The 19,941-nt window shown below is 38.9% G+C and overlaps 1 protein-coding gene across 4 annotated transcripts; it reads left to right on the forward strand.

Moving 5' to 3' along the window:
- The first annotated feature begins 11,795 nt into the window (after nucleotides 1–11,795).
- On the forward strand, nucleotides 11,796–19,246 carry LOC114265742 (filament-like plant protein 7). Of its 4 annotated transcripts, none has more exons than XM_028206562.2 (6): nucleotides 11,796–12,141; nucleotides 13,359–13,465; nucleotides 13,711–13,852; nucleotides 14,393–16,697; nucleotides 17,010–17,070; nucleotides 18,470–19,246. In XM_028206562.2, exons 2-6 carry the CDS (start codon nucleotides 13,367–13,369, stop codon nucleotides 18,908–18,910), a joined length of 3,048 nt encoding a protein of 1,015 aa, XP_028062363.2. In that variant the 5' UTR covers nucleotides 11,796–12,141; nucleotides 13,359–13,366; the 3' UTR covers nucleotides 18,911–19,246. The 4 variants fall into 4 exon arrangements, with proteins under 4 accessions (XP_028062363.2, XP_028062365.2, XP_028062367.2 ...); XM_028206564.2 differs by having other exon boundaries at nucleotides 12,140–12,212; XM_028206566.2 differs by lacking the exon at nucleotides 11,796–12,141 and adding an exon at nucleotides 12,201–13,280.
- Nucleotides 19,247–19,941: the final 695 nt, after the last annotated feature.

Below are 19,941 nucleotides of genomic sequence, written 5' to 3' on the forward strand. Positions count from 1 at the left end.
TAGCGTAGGATCTGGGAAGTTTCTGGGTTTTATGGTCAGTCAGCAGGGCATTGAAGCTAACCCTGAAAAGATCAAGGCCTTGATTGAGATGTAGTCACCCAGAACGGTTAAGGAGGTTCAAAGGCTCACTGGCCGAGTTGCGGCCCTCAACCGCTTCATTTCCCGCACAACAGATAAGTGCCTACCATTCTTCAAAGCTCTTCGGCAAACTTTTGAATGGACAACTGAATCTAAAGAAGTTTTTCAGCAATTGAAGCAGTTCATGGCAAATCCCCCCCTCCTTTCACAAGCAATTACGGGCGAGCCCCTCTTCCTCTATTTAGCCGTCTCAAGCACCGCAGTCAGTGCAGCTCTTATCAGGGAGGACGACCCTGTCCAACGGCCAGTCTACTACATCAGTTGGGCTCTCCGGGAAGCAGAGCAGAATTACCCGCTGCTAGAAAAATTGTCCTTGGCCTTGGTCACTGTTTCCAAACGGCTTCGTCCTTACTTCCAGGCCCATTCTATAGTGGTTCTCACCGACCAACCCTTGAAGAAGGTCATGCAGCAACCAGAACTTTTCGGCAGACTCATGTAGTGGTCAGTGGAACTCAGTCAGTTTGACATCTCCTACCGGCCTCGAACAGCAATTAAGGGACAGGCTATCGTTGATTTCATCCTGGAATTCACTAATCCTACCCCAACCGCTACATCCCCACCCCCACCAACCCCTACCGAGCTAGAAGACTCGCATTCATGGACTCTCAACGTGGACGGATCATCCCGCAGGGAAGGTAGTGGGGCTGGCCTCATTCTCACCGCCCCTGAGGGTGGCTATTTCAAATGTGCTCTCCGTTTCTTGTTCAATGCCAGTAACAATGAGGCCGAATATGAGGCATTGATAGTAGGACTCCGCCTCGCCAAGGACATTGGAGTCAGCCACATCCAGGTGTTCAGCGACTCCCAACTCATCGTTGGCCAGATTACGGGGGAATTCGATGCCAAGGAGGACACAATGCGGGCTTACAAGGATATGGCCCTCCCACTTGTTCACCTCTTCAATACCTTTCACATCAAGCACATACCTCGGGCGGAAAACTCCAAAGCAGATGAGATGGCTCAGTTGGCCTCTGCAGACCAATTCGACCTTAGCCACGGTATCCGCCTCGAATACCTAGCCCACCCGGTCATCTCACCCGACTTACAAGAAGTGCAGTTCCTCCAAAACGAACCTATCCCTTGGGCGTCCGACATCTTCCTATTTTTGACAACAGGGGAACTCCCAGATGACCAATAGTAAGCCGCCAAAGTCAGGGCCCGGTCGTCCAATTACATCCTGGTTAGCGGCGTCTTGTACAAACGTGGTTTTTCACGCCCATACCTGCGATGCCTCAATTCGGCTCAAGCAACCTATGTAATGCGGAAAATCCATGAGGGAATTTGTGGTAATCATTCGGGCGGCAGGTCTCTGGCCCACAAAATACTCCGTACTGGTTATTTCTGGCCAACTCTCAATCAAGATGCGATTGATTTCGTGCTCAAATGTAATAAGTGTCAACGTTTTGCCAACATCCCCTATGCTCCTCCTACAGAATTGATCACACTTTGCAGCCCTTATCCGTTCGCCAAATGGAGGATCAACTTGGTCAGTCCACTTCCCACCAGCCGAGGTCAGACCAAGTTCGCGATGGTCGCCATTGATTATTTCACCAAGTGGGTAGAGGCAGAACCCCTTGCCACCATTACCGAGTGGAACACAACCAAGTTCATTTGGCAGTCGATCGTTTGCAGATTTGGCATCCCTCAAGCCATCGTCTCCGACAACGACAAATAATTTGACAATGCCAAGTACAGGAAGTTCTGTGTCGACCTCCAGATTCAACCATGTTTCTCTTTCCCCGGTCATCCCCAAGCCAATGGCCAAGTCGAGGTCACCAATCGTTCTCTCTTGAAGATCATCAAAACTAAGCTTGAAGCTGCTAAGGGACTTTGGGCTGAGGAACTACCGAATGTACTTTGGGCTTATCAAACTACAACTCGAACTCCCACTGGGGAAACCCCTTTCCGCTTAACATACGGCGCTGAGGCGGTTATTCCAGTAGAAGTCGGTCTGTTTACTCCCAGGGTTTTACATCCAGATCCAGCACAAACCGAAGAGCTCCGTCGGGCAGACCTGGACCTAATCGAAGAACTCAGAGAGACCACCGCTATCAGACTGGCCTCATACCAACAGAAAATGAGAACACACTACAACCGGAAAGTCCGACCAAGGGAGTTCACTGTAGGGGACCTTGTCTTGAGAGAAGCAACTCTTGCCACCAAAAATCCGACTGAGGGTAAACTGGCAGCCAAATGGGAGGGACCTTACGTTGTGAAAGCTAGACCACGTCCGGGCACCTACCGACTTCAAGACATGGAAGGTCGAGACCTTCCCCATCCATGGAACGTCGAACACCTGAAACGTTACTTTCAATAAGCTCCTACTTTTGTGTCGCTCAGTTATTGTATTTTCTTTTCGAAAAATTTACACATTCTTGATATCTCCTTACGCAATGTAACTTTTTAATTAACTAGGTTACACTTCCCCTGCCATCAATTATGTATCTCAGTTATCTGTATGATGTCTCAATGATGTTTTGATTGCAGCACTCATCAAAAGCCTCAGCCAGACTGAGCATCATAAAGCCTCAGCTAGACTGAGCATCATAAAGCCTCAGCCAGAACGAACATTAAAAAGCTTCCTCCAGACCGAGCACTAAAAAGCCTCAGCCAGGCTGAGCATCATAAAGCCTCAGCCAGACTGAGCATCAAAAAACCTCAGCCAGCCTAAGCATTATAAAGCCTCAGCCATGCTGAGCACTAAAAAGCCTCAGCCAGACTGAGCATCAAAAACCCTCAGCCAGACTGAGCATCAAAAACCCTCAGCCAAACTGAGCATGAAGCACTCGTCCAGACCAAGCCTCAGCCAGCGTAAGCATAACAAGTCTCAGCCAGACCGAACGCCACAATTTCAGGTTCAGACTGAGTTCCTTACGACGTCAGTTGATCATAGCTTAGCCCCAACTGAGCATGCGTGCAGGGCTCGGTCAAAGCCATCTATGCAAACTTCATGCTTGTGGAAGTAGTAGACACACTTGGTCACAATTCCAGGTCCAAGTCTTTACACCACTCTTTGCTTAGTCAAATTCCAAAGACGTTCTTACACGTTTTCTTTACAAGTCAGGTTATCTTCTTCTCAATCAAACTATTACAAGTCAGCCTGTTTCCTTACAAGACAAGCCTCACTCCAATAAACCACTAATCTACTTCAGCAGTGTGGCAAACACAAACTTGTAATTTTATTATGTTTTCAATTTCACTCTGCATTGAGGAGTTCTTAACTTTACTCTGCATTGAGTCTTTATTACAAGTTCAATTTCACTGTGCATTGAGGAGTTCCTAACTTTACTCTGCATTGAGTCTTTATTACAAGTTCAATTTCACTGTGCATTGAGGAGTTCCTAACTTTACTCTGCATTGAGTCTTTATTACAAGTTCAATTTTACTCTGCATTGAGGAGTTCTTAACTTCACTCTGCATTGAGTTTTTATTACAACTTCAACTTCACTTTACACTGAGGAGTTCTTACATTTAGTTCTTATTACAAGTTTCACTTCACTTTGCACTTCACAATAAGTTCTACACCCGCTTCGTCCACGCCTCATTCATTTCAGCTGTACAAGAACAGACAATCAAACGAAAACATAATTGCAATTTTATTTATTTAGAAATTTGTACATGAGTTCATTACAGCCATTAAAAAAAAAAAAAACTCTCTTAAGTACAAACTTTCTTTACTTCACTCATTCCTCCTCACTGGAGACAAGGTCTTCTTCTTCAATACCCTCATCCAGGGGGGTTTGGGCCACATCATCTTCACCAATTGTTACACTACTGAGGTCTAAGTCTGGGAACAGTTCTTCAGCCCTACGTTTGAACATTTTCCAGCCACTGTCCCAGAACTCAGCCATTTCATGTTTATAGAAGTCTGACTGCTGGAAGCTCTCAATCACTTCCGCTTCAGTTCTGCCCCCAACGGTCGTCCTCGATGGGCCCGCCCCCCCAGACTCCTCCCTCGCCAAGCTGCTGGCGACCGCGGCATCCACTGCCATCTGAAACTCAGCAGACCCCTTGAATTGATCCACTGCTGCCACATACAGATCGGGGTAAGCCGCCCTTTCAGAGGCTGCCTTCGCCCTCTCTTCCTCCAGCTCCTTCTGCAGGGTCGCCGTTTCAGAGGCTGCCTTAGCCCTCTCTTCATCCCACTCCTTCTTTAGGGACATCCTTTCAGCAGTCGCCTTGGCTTTCTCTGCCTCCAACTCCTTCTTCAAGGTCTCCCTCTCAATAGTCGCCTTCGCTCTCTCTCCCTCTAACTCCTTCTGAAGGCTCTCTCTCTCTTCCAGTGCCTTTGCACGCTCGACCTCCAGCTCCTTCTGCAGACCGCTAATCTTCACATCTGCCTCATCCTTTTGCCTGACCAGCTCTTCATTATTGATCATTGCCTCTTCATGTCGTTCGACCGCGACCGCGCAGGCTTTTTGGGTCTCATCCAACCTCTTCTGCTCGCCAGCCAGTTGGAACTCGAGCGACACAACCTGGCGGCATGTATTCTCCAGCTCCACCTTGACCGCTTGCAGATTAGCGTGGGCACTCTCCCAACTTGCACTCTTCTCCTTCAATTTGGCAAGCTGAGTCTTGGCCTCATCTACCTTGAGCTTTGCAGCCCTAGCCTTCCTCAGCAGAGCCCCTGCTAAGGTGGTTACCTCCATTTGAGCGGAGCATAACCCCCTCAGCAGTTTAGCCTCATTGAATCTGGCTGCTGAGCGCAAGGCTGCCTCTTCTACAATCCCCACAAGGCGGTCTACCCTTGCCCTAGCTGGGCCTTCTTCTTCCTCCAGCCGCCCAGCCACCGCACGAGCATGGTAGAGCGCAGTAGTCAGACTGACCCCCCCTCCATGGGGTGCAGGAGCCCCCTGGGGCTGTTTTTCCCCCCGTGGCTCAAGGCCAGTCGCCCCACTTTCTACTTGCACTTTAGGGGCGACCCTCGCGACCCCCGCAGCGATCGCCGCCACTACTGGAACTACTTCCATGCCCTCTGAGGCAATGTCTACCACTTCTGGGGCAATTACTCTTCCTGGGGTCTCCTTCACTTCCCCCCCCCTCTGCCCCCTTCGCCATGCTGGTCTCTTTACCCACCACTTCCCTCATCCTCTTCAAGACAGGCTCTTCTTGACTCCTCCTCACTCTTCTCTTCTTTTTCTTCAGAGCATCCCTCTCCTTGTTCGCCTTTTCCTTCACAGGATCCACTGGGGGCGGTCGGGGCACAAAACTGCCTAAGTCTTTTTCCCCCAACGGCTTGGGGCGTGGTCGGATCCGCTCTCTCGCGACCGGCTTCGGGGCAGGCCCCAGTTGGGACTCCTTGTACTTGTCCGCCCGTGCGAACAACCTTCTTTTCTCCTCCTCCTCCGCTTTCCTCTGCACCTTCAACTCCTCCCTTTCTGAACCCCCTCCCAACGGCTGCGATCCCAAGTTTAAGGCAAACATAACCGACGGTAGGACAAGCTCGTCCCACCTTACTCCTTTCTCCTCCCTCCAATCCCTCACCCTCTTCATTCGGTCCTCAGTCGCCTTGTCCAGCTTGGGCTCGACCGATTTGGTAGGCACCTTCCAAGTTGTACGAACTCCCGCCCCGCCATTTGCCGTCACAAAGAACAACCTTGGCCTCCAGCCTTTTACCGAAGATGGCAGACCCGCCACCAGGCCTCGTCTAGCCACCACCTACAGTGTAGCCCAAGTGTCCTGCTGGTCGGAGGCCTTGTAGCACGAGAAGAACTCATCTACCGTCAAGGCCAACCCTCCCATTGCTTGCGGCCAGGAACTCGCGCACGCCATCAATATGTTCCAGGCGTTTGGCATCAACTGACCTGGCGCCGCATCTAGTTTATTCAACACATCAACCATAACTTGAGACAGCGGTAGCCTCACACCTCCCCGTAATGCCTCCTCGTACAAGCTAAATTCCCCTGTCCGTGCATCCGATGTCCTCTCGGTAGATGTCGGCAGCCTCAACCCTATTTCCAAAGGAATCTGGTACTTCCCCCTTATTCCCTCCAACTCCGCCGGTGTAAGAATGGATCTGTCTGCCTTTGTGTGCCAGTGATCTGGTTCTGCCTAACTGATTGGCCTTGGAGCTGCTATCATGGTGGAACCTTGGGATCGTCCCACCAACTCCCCACTCTCTCCGTTCGGTACTGCTGCGCCAACTCCACTGCATCATCATCACCAAGTGGATCCACCTTGACATTCGCAGTTTCTTCTTGGGCCATCTCTATGGTATGTCTGCGAATCGCTTCGGATGCAGGTGCAAGGAAATTGAAAAAGTGTTGCAGAGGTGTATCGTGAGCAACAAAGGAATTAACACTTAAAATGTTTTGATTTTTTGTAAACAAGTAGGTGAATCGAATGATGCCAAAAGCCCACGGTTTGCCCGTATTCCAAGGATCCCAATTAATTTTTGCCAGTTTGAAAACTTTTCAAATCATCCGCAAAAACTGTCTTTTTAACACCCATAATGACCTATCGTTTCATCTCTGATCTGGCGCCTAATCTCCCCCCCCGGCAGGATGTTTCCACGTGTACGATCACGATCCACTGTCTCCTCCCCTTACCCTGTCTTTTCCACTTCAAATCACCACGTGACACGTCGCTCCTCCACCTCACCCTTCGCGCCCGGCCCTCCTCATGGTCAACCCTCTCACTCGGCCAACCTCCGCGGTCGGCCCCCCTTTGTGGTCGGCCCTCCTCGTGGTCGACCCTCTCACTCGGCCAACCTTTGCGGTCGGTCCTCCCCGTGATTGGCCCTTTTACTTAGTCGCCCTGCACGGTTGGACCACCTTCCGGTCGGTTCACCCCCTTGGTCACCTTTGCCGGTCGACCTCCATCCTGCCAATCCCTAACACCCTCATCTACTTCATTAATATTCCCTTCGTTGGACTAAAGCTGCACTCGAGAATGGGGGACTACTGACGTGTATAAGCCCATAAAGGCCACGAATCACTATGAACAATCCAAGCCCATCACTTGGAGTCCAATACATAACCCAGCTGGTGAGGTCCAGGACAGCTGGAGTCCAACATGGCATAAAGAACTAATGACATTCAGACATACGGCAGGTGAAGGACAGGCCACATCAGCAGAAAAAGATCTGCAAAGTAATTGCCACTGCACATCACCATTAATGCAGCCCATCATAGCATTTATTACGACAACACCTCTTTGTCGGAACAGGACCCCCTTACCCTGAACAAGGTAAGTTACAGCATAGACTTTCGGCGAGGAGGGCAGGTCGGAAGAGACAGCGAAATGATTACCAAATGATATAAGCAAACGTTGAAGACAAGAAGAATGTTAAACTTTTCTATCTCTAACCTCTCTTTCTACACTCTACCTCTCTCCCTAACTTACTCGTCGGAGGGTTCACTAGGGGACTACCCAGTTCCCCGTTGAACTTGTTTGCAGGTCATCTGGGAGGCTTGATCATTTAGACGTGGGCTTGAGGAGTTTGGACCAGTCTGATCCATTCACTGGAGCAAACTGTATTATCCAAAAATCACAAAATGTGTAACAATATCACGATATACATAACATTATCATAAAAATGTATAATTATTATCAAAATAATATGTAACATTTACAAAAAAAATACATAATATATATTATAAAAATATATAACAAAGTGTCTATAGTATACGCTCTTAAAAAAGTGTACACTATAAAATTTTCATTTTAAAAGATAAATATATATATATATATATAATTGAAATATTTTTTTTAATTGTATAAAAAATTGTGAATTATTGACATGACTGACTTGTTTTAATATTTTTTTTGCTTTCCCTCTTACGATCCAGCCTCCTGATCCTCAAGCATTCCACGCGTCCCTTGTCAACAGTTTCATTAGGTTCATTGTTTGGGCCTCTCTATATAGATCATTGAAAAATACTTGGGGCCCTATTTTTGGTAATTCTCACGATCTCCAATTGATTGATGATTATTCATTTTTTTTCCCTTTCCTCCCCCTCCCTCTCCCTCTCTCTCTCTCTCTCAAAAATGCTGTGAAGGTCTGGGGCTTGAGAGTCTAGAGCATTACTGTAGATTATTCATGTATAAAATAAGGTTGATTTGAGAACTTTAATGACATGTTGTGCTATTTAAAAAATAAAATTGACAAAATAAATTAATAAAATAAAATGTCACATCTAAATAATAATTTTTTTATTTTTTATTTTTTTTAAAAAATTAAAAAAATCAAAAAATTCTTCCTCAACGGATCTAATTTAATAAGACTAAGGTCAAGTTTGGCAACATCAAAATAATCCATCTTTTTATCTTTTTATTTTTTTTCATCACATTACTTCTTTACTTTTTTACACATCTTTTCGTAAAAAGATAAAAAATACACTTATTTAGCTCATCACAAACCACTCCTAAATTAGTCTAGAGCATTACCATAGATCATTCATGTATAAGATAAGGCTGATTCACTATCTTTAATGGCATGTTATGCTATTATTTGATAATTGAGTTGGGTTTGGATTAGGATTAAAAAAATATAAAAAGATAAAATAAACAAAATAAATTAATAAGATAAAATATTATATCTAAATCATAATCATTTTATTTATTTATTTTAAATTAAATTAAAAAATTCTTTCTAAACAGATCTAATTTAATTAAATTAGCTAAAAAATTAAAATAAAAAAATTCTTCTCAAACGAACCTTATATTAATATTCATAAAATAGAGGATTTATTTTTAAAACTTATATTTGACGTCTATTCTCACTATACTTAGGCTCCGTTTGGCAAGAGCTAAACGGGATTTTTTTGATTATTTTAGTCATAAAAGACAAAATAGGCTATTTTAGTCACAAAAAACAAAACATCACATCCAACCCATAATCATTATATTTTTCTCTCACAAAAAAAATCAAAAAAGCCAAAAAGCCAAAAAATCTTTCCCAAATTAATTTTTTTAGCCCAGACTAAAATAGCTAAAAAAATCAAAAAGTCAAAAAATCAACCCACTTTCCAAACGGAGGCTTAAATCCTCTATACAAATGCTACAAAATTGAAGTATTAGCCAACAAAAGGATGGTGGCGGTTCATAATGATCAAAATCAAAATGTGAAGACAAAAAAGATAAAATCAGGTCACTATTGTCGGTTATTAAATTAATATAATTTTTAACATAAATAATATAAAAGCCAAAAAAATGGAAATAGACCTTCAAAGTGGGGGACGTGAATGTAACAACAGGTCGGATTGGACCACCAGTCGACGGGAGTCCACCAGTCGACGAAAAATAAAATTAAAATTAAATTTCTTTTATATTGTGTTTGATTGAAAGATTTAAAAAGAATAATAAAAAATATAAATAAAAAATGAATAAAATATACTTATATTTTATATAATTTCACATATTTTTTTCCTTTTTGTTTTTAAATTTTTTTTCTAATCCTTCAACTAAATATGACAGTAAAGTTTAGATTTGAATATGAAAGAAGTTAAGAGGCCTGTAAGATCAATTATATGTTATATTTCGATAATTTGAATAATTTATTTTATAAAACTCTTCGTATATATTATCTATAAAAAAAAATTAAGCCTTAGTTTGGCATGAGGTTATTAGACTAAAATAGTCACACAAAAAAAATATAAATAAATAAAAAGTCAATAAGATAAAATGTCACATTTAAAATGATAATTATTTTATTTTTTTTCTCTCACAAAAGCGAAAAAGTTAAAAAGTTCAACCCAAACGAGACTTTTTAACCCCAAGCTAAAATAGCCAAAAAAACTATAACTCAAAAAGTCAATCCACTTTCCAAACGAAGTCTAAGTCGATCTAATAATTGTAATTTATCACGTTTATCTTTAAAAAAAAAAGATGATTTAAGAAAAAAAAAATTCATTTTTGTAGACACAAATGTAATATAATAAAAATGTTACGATTGTCGAATTTAATTTTTCTTATGAATGAAAATCGTTCATTTTTTTGCCGATTATGACATTTGTGATCTTTGGTTATGACATGCTTTGGTTTTAGTTATGATTTATTGTGATATTAGTTATAATATTATTTTGGTTATAATCTTCTTCTTTTTTTAATTAGACCTTATGTGATATTTGATTATAACTTATTTTAATTATGACTGAAAATAATTTAGTTATGAAATTTGAAGTTTTTAACATTATAAATATCATAACTTACGTAGTGTTCGATAATATAATTCAGTACTTAGAACTGAATGTATTAAGTGATAATTAATTAAACCTATTTGATAATCACAATTAATATTATTTAAAAATTTAAATACATCTTAAAATGTAAGTTAAAAGTTAAGCAAATTTGAAATAATATAAAACTTATTTAATTCTGACTGAATTTATAAATACTAAGCATAAGCGTCTACATATACCATTATAAAGTTACTACCACCTCCATCACTACCACCACCACCATCCATTTTTATTTCTATATCACTATACCATTATTCCTCTATCGCTACCATCATTGTCATTATAGTCATGACTAATGGTGACGCCTCCATCATCACTAAGAGCATCTCCAAGAGTCTTGCTATATCCTATTTTCAACCAAAGTAGCAAGCCAAAGCATAAAAAGAGACCTCTAACAGCCTCATTAGATACTTCAACAATTTGATACGAGCAACAATTGTTAGCTACTTGAAGCGAGGAACTGTTCTTGTGCTATATATTTTTTTATTACTTTTTTCTTATGTGTCAATGATGATCAAACTAGTTACAAATTTATATATTAATATATATATATATATATATATATATGAGTAAAGTTGAAAGAAATAATATTTTAAAGGGGATAGTTAAAGTAAAGAGTACTGTTAGAATGTGTATTGAAAAAATGGTTAGCTAAATTAATAAAGTGAAATTTTGGGTAATTAATTTGGTGAGAATTGCTGGAGATGCTCTAAGTCACCATTATAATATAAAAAATTAAAAATAATAAATTTTAAATTTAATGTTATACATATTAAGCAAGTTATTTTATTCAACATTTAAATTTTTATATTAAAAAAAAATTTAAAAATCAACATGCAACTTTTTGTATTTAATTTTTAATTTGATCAAGGGTTATTTACATAGAGATTTTTTAAACTATTAAAAAATATTATTTTAACTCTTGACCTATAAAAACGTATATGTGGATCTCTTAATTTATTAAGAAGTATCATTTTGTTTCATAAATTATAAAATTATATAAATAAATCCTTTAAACTATTGATATGTTTCACTTTGATATCTTTCATTAGATGGTTTAATTATTACATTTTTATAATTTAGAGTCTATTTGTATATTTTTATAATTTAAATGATTAAAATAATATTTTTTAATAATTTAAAATTTTCATTTTATACTTTTATAATTTAAAAAATTAAAATAATATTCTTTAATAATTTAAAAAATTCATTTTATACTTTTATAATTTAAAAAATTAAAATAATATTCTTTAATAATTTAAGAAGTATGGATATAAACAACCCTTTCATCATACACTCGACACGTAGGATGACCAATTTTTTATGGTGTAATTATTTAATAATTTTAAAATACAAATACGTAGTACTTTATAATATTATAATTAATGAAGAAGATAAATATATAAAATATTATATTGAGTGATTGAAAAATATATTAAATAATAGTTAATTGAAAAATAATTTGCCCTTTTTATCACCGCTCTACTTTATTACTTTCGCCTTTGCTTTATGACTCTGGCCTTCGCTCGTTCCATGTCTGATTTTTACTACACAGCTGTTTGTCGGTGGAGTTAAAATTCAGTACGTAGAATTCTCTCTCTGTCTCTCTGTCTCTCTCTCTCTCTCTGCTTCTGTGTCTCTGTTAATCTGTTCTTTCACATTCATCACTAACGTGTCAAGTCAAATCTTCGTTGCATTCGAGTCTTTCAACCTAGTCTTCTTTTCTCTCTCTCTCTCTCTCTCCCTCTCTCCTCTTTGACAGCGATAATGACGGGTGGCCCGTGAACAGTACCAGCAGCAGCTGCATGTTTTGCTGAACCAGGTGAGCCCTGTAACGGGTCAAACTCAAAACCCACCTTCGATTTCGCAAAACACTTTCTGGGTTCTTTCTTGGTAGCTCAGATTCTTCTTCATCCACTTGATTTTTGCTATTTTCTTTGTTGAATTTTACATGTTTATTTTTCAATCGGTTGGCATAATCTTCTTAACAACTCTTAGTTTTTTAATCTAATTTGTTTAACTTTTTAGCTATGATAAGTGAGATTAGGTGTCTGATTAGCTAACTGTGAGGATCACTTAAGTGGTGGAGTTGGAATTTTACTTTTTAGTTATACATGCCAACTATTTTTAATTATAATTTTCTGATAAAATCAATTAATTGAAGATAATTTTTGTGCAAATACCTAGTGTGTTTGGTTCACTTAGTAACCCTGGAACCATTTAATTATTTATTTCATACTGTGCGTTTCTAGTTTAATTATTCATCAGACAATCAAATTAAGGACTTAGCTTCGTTCAGATAGTCAAATTGAAGATATGGCCAAATTCATCCATTTCACAAATTCTATGGCCAAAATTCATGATGGTCTCCCTAAATACATCACAATGAGTGAACTTAGCAATTGTCTCTGTTCGGGGTGAAGTTCAAGTTCTTTGATATTCCAATTTAATGCAGACTCAACCTTAAAAGTTTACCATTATAAGCTAGATTTTGAGGTGAGGGTGCCGTGCCGCTATTGTACTCAAGCGATGTTGGACTCCGCTATATGCCCACCTTCATGAGTCGGGTGCTGACTTAGCAGCACCTGCCAGTGTAGGTTAGGGACGCACACCCTACCCATCCTTGGGTTAGTTGGGTACCCCAGCTTTGATACCATGCTACACGGTTTGGGTAGAACTCAACCCCAAAAACTGAGGGTGCCCCTTCACATTACTTTTGTACTCAAGCAATGTGGGACTCTTGCTTCAAGACGTCTCGCCTTCACTGTGTTCCTATAGCGGTTACAGGCAAACTATGTTCTTTGGTTCATGTTCACCCTATTTCTCTTTGGAAATTGAATAGATGTAGAATGGTTCTTCTAAAGTTCTTTTTGAATAATATTTTTTGTTTAATTTTTGGTACATTGGAGGCTGTGGCCTGGGTTTAGCAAGGGTTTTGGCCAACTGGGATAGCCCCACTTGGTTAGTTCGTTTTTAATAATATATACATTTTATATTCATTTAGCTGGTTCTTAAATTTCTGTATTTTTATGCAACCAGAGTGAAACATGGACAACAAGACATGGCTTTGGAGGAAAAGATCATCAGAGAAGACAATTGTAGCAAATAATAAATCAGATTTTTCTTCACAAGGAATTGAAGAAGAGGTAATGGAATTACTTCTTTGTTGGATGTAATAGTGTGCTCTATGCTTGAAGTGTTCACTTTGAACGCAATAAACTTTTTTGTTTGGAAGTATTATAGTTAGACTTCAACCAGCAGGTCTTGATGTAAATAAATAGTAAAATTGCTCGAGTTTGATATATATGAGTTGCAGATCTAAGTTGGAGCATGACTAATGTTTCATTTTATTGACTTACACAAGGTGCAATATTTTATTCATCTAATACAGATACTTGCAACTGAGAAAGAAGCTAGTCTGGAGCGGTCATTGGAAAATTTAAATGAGAAGTTAGCATCAGTTATCTGTGAGGTTAACGCTAAAGATGAACTTCTTGCGAGACATGCAAAAATGGCAGAAGAAGCCATTGCAGGTAATTTACTGTTTTCTTTCTTCCCATAAACAATGCTTAACATGCGTTTTTGTGATTTATTATATATCATATTTTCTGACATACCTTTTTTAGTTTGTTTTAATCAATGGCGTTTCGTGTCTGCTTGATAAAAATAAAATAAAATTACTTTTCACCATTGTAATTTGACTAAAATTTCACTTTAGTCCCCTTATTGTTCCAATTTGAACAATGTTAACCCTAGATAGAGTTCAGTTTCAGTTTGGTCCTTCCGTTGTGTACTCTCAAAATTGTGAGTTTAACGTCCAATTTAGATGGAAGGACCAAATTAAAACCAGACTCGAAAGTGTACTCTCAAAATTGTGAGTTTTAATGTCCAGTTTAGATGGAATGACTAAATTAAAACTAGACTCGAAATTTGGAGTTAACATTGTTCACATTGAAATAATAGGGACTAAAGTGAAATTTGAGTCAAACTATAAGGGTGAAAAGTGCAATTTACCCTAAAAAGAGTACTCACGTTTTACCCCCCATTGGATATCCATTAATATTCTCTTTCAGACCGGGAGAAGGCAGAGGCAGCAGCAGTGTCACTTAAACAAGAACTCGACAAAGCTTTACAGCAGAAAATATCTTCAAATGAAAGGTTAACTCAGTTAAATACTGCGTTGAAGGAATCCACGCATCAATTAAGTTTGGTTCGAGAAGAGCAGGAACAAAGGATACGTGATGCTGTTATGAAGACATCAAAAGAATTTGAAAAGGCGCAGAAAAAATTAGAGGAAAAATTGACTGAGAAAAGTGAAATGCTTGCAAACTTAACTGTTGAGAACAGTCGTCTGAGTAAGGCCTTCCTAGTGAATGAGAAACTGATGGAAGATCTAAGCAAACACAAGTCTCAGGCAGAAGTGGAGTTCAATACACTGATGGCCAGACTAGATTCCGTAGAAAAAGAAAACGATTTTCTCAAGTATGAGTTTCGCACGCTTGAGAAGGAGCTTGAGATCCGAAATGAGGAGATTGAATTCAACCGTCTAGCTGCTGATGTGTCACACAAGCAACACATGGAAAGTGAAAAGAAGATCTCGAAATTGGAAGCAGAGTGTCAGAGATTACGAGTGCTAGTGCGGAAGCGATTGCCAGGTCCCGCTGCTTTGGCAAAGATGAAGAGTGAAGTAGAAATTTTGGGACAGAATCAATCAGAGATGAGGAGAAAGTCGAATCCCATAACAGGAAGTTTGATTGTGAGAGACAGCGGCATAGCAAACCCTCCCGACATTCCCAACAAGAAGATTAGTTTCTTGATTGAGCGGTTGTATGATGTGGAAGAAGAAAACAAGACTCTCAAAGAAATTCTAGCCAAGAAAGAAGATGAGCTCCATTTTTCACAAATTGTTTGTGCTCAAACAGCTTCCAAGTTATCAACAGTTGAAGCTCAACTTGGAGAACATTCGAAAGGTGAAAAGTCTGTAGAGTTGGCTCACAAAATTTTTGGAGTTTCAGACATGAGCTTAATGGATGACTTTGTTGAGATGGAGAAATTAGCGATAGTTACTGTTGATACGCCCATGGGAAATTCTTACACTTCTTTAGATGCAAGTAATGTGTTAGCAATTTCCTCAGACGAGTCTGGTGGATATCATTTAGATCCAAGTGGTAAGGAACTTGTTCCAGTGGTACAAGGTCAGTCCAGTGACATCAAACAGGAAATCCAAACAAAAGACGAATCAACTCGAAAAGGGTATGATTGGCTTCAGGATGTTCTGAAGTTGATCTTAGATCAAAACCATAAGTCAAAAAGAAGTTTTGATGATCTTCTTGAGGATATTCGAATAGGTTTGAGTTATATGAATTATTCTTGTGATAGTGAAGCTAACAAGGAAGAAAGTTCAAATCGTCCCGCAGCGTCTGCCCCGATCCCCATTAGTGGCTACATCACTTGGAAATCTCCAAATATTTCTTCAAAGGTCGGTTCACTCGATGGAGTTCCTCATAGTGAGACCTGGGTGGAAGAAACAACCGACCAGCATAGTCAATCTAATATGAATAGTTCAATCCGTAAGACTATCGAGCTTATCAGAAGGATTGATCCAGCGAGTTTAAAGAATGGTTATGTTCTAGATAATTGTTTGGAAAGAGATCGGAATACCTATCCCTTCAAGCTTTTGCCAACACCATCGGAATATTTGGTTTGTGTTTTCCGATGGAAAAGTTGTGAACTGGGCACTGTTTTGCAACAATTTGTTCGCACTTGTGATGATCTGTTGGATGGAAAGGTCAAGTTTGAAAACTTTGCTGCAGAATTGACATCTGCATTGGACTGGATTATAAACAACTGCATTATCTCTAGTGATGTCTCGATTATGAGAGACGAGATCAAGAAGCGTTTGGATTTTGATAAATCACCAAGTGCAATCAAGCTTGGTGGAGTAGACAGCCCATTTTCAGAATCAGACAAGGTTCACAGGTCTGAAGAGCACTCAATGCATGTGTGGGAAGAAAATATGGGACTAAAAGATGAGTTGAAGAATATGGAGTCTTCACAGAAAGATCAAGAAGCAAGGCTTAGGTCAGCAAATGATAAGAGCGAGGCCTTGATGAATCAAGTTCGGGAATCGGAGCGAAGTATTGGAAACTTACAAATGGAACTAAAATCATTGAAAGAATCGAAAGGAATGGTTGAGGATCAAATGGAAAGTCAAAAGCTTATTAATGAAGATCTTGATACCCAACTTACTGTTACCAAAGTTAAACTAAATGAGGTTGTTCATAAGTTATCATCTCTCGAAGTAGAACTGGATGATAAATGTCAATGTTGTGAAGAATTAAAAGCAACATGTCTTGAGCTACAACTCCAGCTGGAAAGGTACCTATTATTTAGGCAGTGTTTGGTAGAATGAAGAGTGGAATAGAATCATCATTTCATCATAATACTCATTCCTATGTTTGGTTCAGTAAAAAGGAAAGAAATGTACATTTCAAATGGAATCACCATTCACCAAATTAGGAGAATGGTATTCCATTAGGAGGTCAAGGAATAATATTCCATTTTATACGTGTCCAAAATCATTCTAGCAAATTAAATGGAACCTTAATCTCTTGTTTTTAGAGAGTATCAACATGAATGTTGTTTCATCAGTAAGAGGTGTTTGATTTCTGAAACATGTGATATGTGCAGTATTACCAGTAAGGAAGTTCTGAAAGACAATATAGACCAGGAGGAGAGGCTACTACAAACTGTAAGTTCCTTTTCTATTGTTAAAAGCAACACTTTTCTGCAAAAATGAATGTCTATTATTTAATCGGTTACTTTTACTTGGAAAGAAAAAAAATATAAGTAAAGGAATTTTTTTATTTTTTATTTTTTTAAAAAGAAAGAGAAAAAAAATGTAGAGGACCATAGAAAAGAGACACACACATGGTGCTATTTTTTCGTTCCAATCTATGTCACAAGTCTGAATGTGATCAATGAGAATGTAGGGGGATCAAATGTGGTGATGAGCCTGTGTATAGATGACCCTGAGTTTTCTACTCCTTGGCCTCAAAATTTGATGGTTGGATGTGCTTTGATATCCTTAAGATAACATGTAATTAAACTTCATAATATGTTTTGAGATTACATAGGAATTAAGTGATAGTCCAATATGTTTTACTTGTTATTTATGCACAAGTACATTGCCCCGGTGCGGCCAGTGCATATCATTACAGCCACCATAAGAACGGGGTAGGAAAAACTTGAAAGTGTCATTTCATAGTCTGTAAAATCTATTTTTGATATTCTTAACATTCGAGGGTTTCGATTTATCACTGCAGAGATTTTACCTTTTTTTCACCTTCTATGTGGATCAACAACAAACGCCACTTGTACTTGAAACACCCATCATATCTTGAAAAAAAATTGGGAGCCACTATTATTTTCTGGATAGGGAGGGGCCTTATTATACATAGGGCATTGCTATTCTATTCCAAGAGTTAGATCTACTTGTCAAACTCAATGATGTGGCAATCTATTAGAATATCTGAGGCAAGTCTCTCTCTTATGTGTTCTCTAATTATCAACCAATTACTTACACATCATTGGGTCTAGAAAGTGGATTTGTATATTATTTTCCTTATATATATATATATATATATATGTATATGTGTGACGTTGTCGTGTGAAACCACATAAGAGGTGAAAAAAACAAGTTAAATTCATTCCACTTTCCTAGAAGTACTCTAAGATCCAATGGATCCATCCAAGGACTGCTGGCTGTTGAAAAACACCTTAGTTACGTCAATATCCCATCAGTAGAAGGTGCTGACTATGGTTAAAAAATTTGTATCGGAATGGAAATGTTATTTAAGAAAAGATTGTAGGAGGACAAATAAATAATAGAAAAAATCAAGCGGGAAAAGTCTAGCCAGTCTTATAATTTATTAAAAAATAAAAGAAATAGAAAAAAGAAGAAAGAAGTCTATTCAGTCTTATCATCATTCTGTTTTGTAGAGATCAGAACTCTCCTAATGAATCCAGATCACCTACCCCCTCTTGTGCTCCATTTGCTATCTCCTTGAAACTTTTGCTGACATGGACAACTCTATGAACCAATAAAAATTAACCACGATATTAAATAGAGTTGTTGGTCTAACTTACAGGGCTGGGAGATCACAGCTGCTTCTGCAAAGTTAGCAGAGTGCCAGGAAACAATCTTAAACCTAGGAAAACAGTTAAATGCACTGGCTTCTCAACGGGAAACATCAGTTTTCAACAAGGTTGTTTCTACCACCAACAATAAGAAGTTAAGGCAATGGTCGCCTCTGCGTGATCGAATGCTAGCGGTGGATGATGCTGAAACAGGGGATCTGAATTCCCCAAAGACAAAAGAAATTATAAGAAGCACTGTGGAAGCAAAGAAACCAAGTATCCCAGAAGCATGCATTGGTTCAAAGCATGAAGCTCATACTGCTGCCGCAGTTGGGTCTTTGGCGATCGTTCCGAGCAAGAAACGGAGAGGAGGGGTTGGATTCCTGAGGAAGCTTCTGATGAGGAGGAAGAGAGGGAATATCAAGAAGACATCTCAATCATTCGCCACGTAATGTATGCATGATGATGCAATAAAAACCGGCACCATTCAGGACTTTACTTGTCAGTGACTACTGCCTTGTTTGAAAATAAGTATTGTAAGTATTTTTAGCTTTTTTTTCTTTTTTTTTTCCCCCTTTTTTGAAGAGAGAGAAAGAGAGAGTTATGTGAAGTTGCTGGTGCTGTTGATGTATATATACGTGTATGCCAGCACATTTGGTTATGTATTTAGAGTGGTAATAATTTACAGAGCAATGACATAGCCATGTATAAAGATGAATCAGATGATATGTACATACATACATATATATATATATAGAGTAGCCAGGAGTGAGGTATTGTTCATGGAAGAAGATGGTTCTGGGTAGGAACCAATTGGCAAAGGCTTGTTTGGAAGATGGCCAAACAAAGGCTTAAAAGCTTGGTTTTGGCTGGCCTGTTTGGCATGGGCTTAAAAGTCACATAAAAAGCTTAAAAGCCTGCTTTTTACCCAGTTGAAGTGTCATTGGTGTAGTATAATAGTTCTAGGTCCTTGTGTTATGTTTGCTTCATTGGAATGAGTTAAAATGAAATAATTCTATCAGAATATCTAATTTGACATTTGGTTTTTTACTAAAGAAGTTATGAAAAATGCATGTAAATGGAATTATCGTTTTATTATTGTAAAGAAATGGCCATTCATGATGAGGAGGTTAAGGAATAATTATTTCATTCCAATTTTCAATCCACTTTCAATCTATTAAATCAAACATTACCTTAAAGTTAGTCAAACTTAGCACTTCATCGAAAGCCTAAGATTCCCTCGCACTCGAGTTCAAGCCTTAAGATCTCCTTCTCTTATCTGACTAAAAAAAGAAAAAGAAAAAACTTAGTTGTCAATTGCTTTTTTTTTGCTTTTTGTTTTGAGAAAAGTTATATTGCAAAATTATATTAATATAAAAATAAATGATATTCAGAAAAACAGCAAAGCTCCAAACAAAAAACCGAACTACAAACAACAAACTACAAATCTGTCAAAAAATTAGCTACCATTCTAAAAAAATCA

This window comes from Camellia sinensis, chromosome 3, assembly GCF_055761805.1.
Source record: "Camellia sinensis isolate YWXY chromosome 3, ASM5576180v1, whole genome shotgun sequence".
Taxonomy (NCBI): domain Eukaryota; kingdom Viridiplantae; phylum Streptophyta; class Magnoliopsida; order Ericales; family Theaceae; genus Camellia; species Camellia sinensis.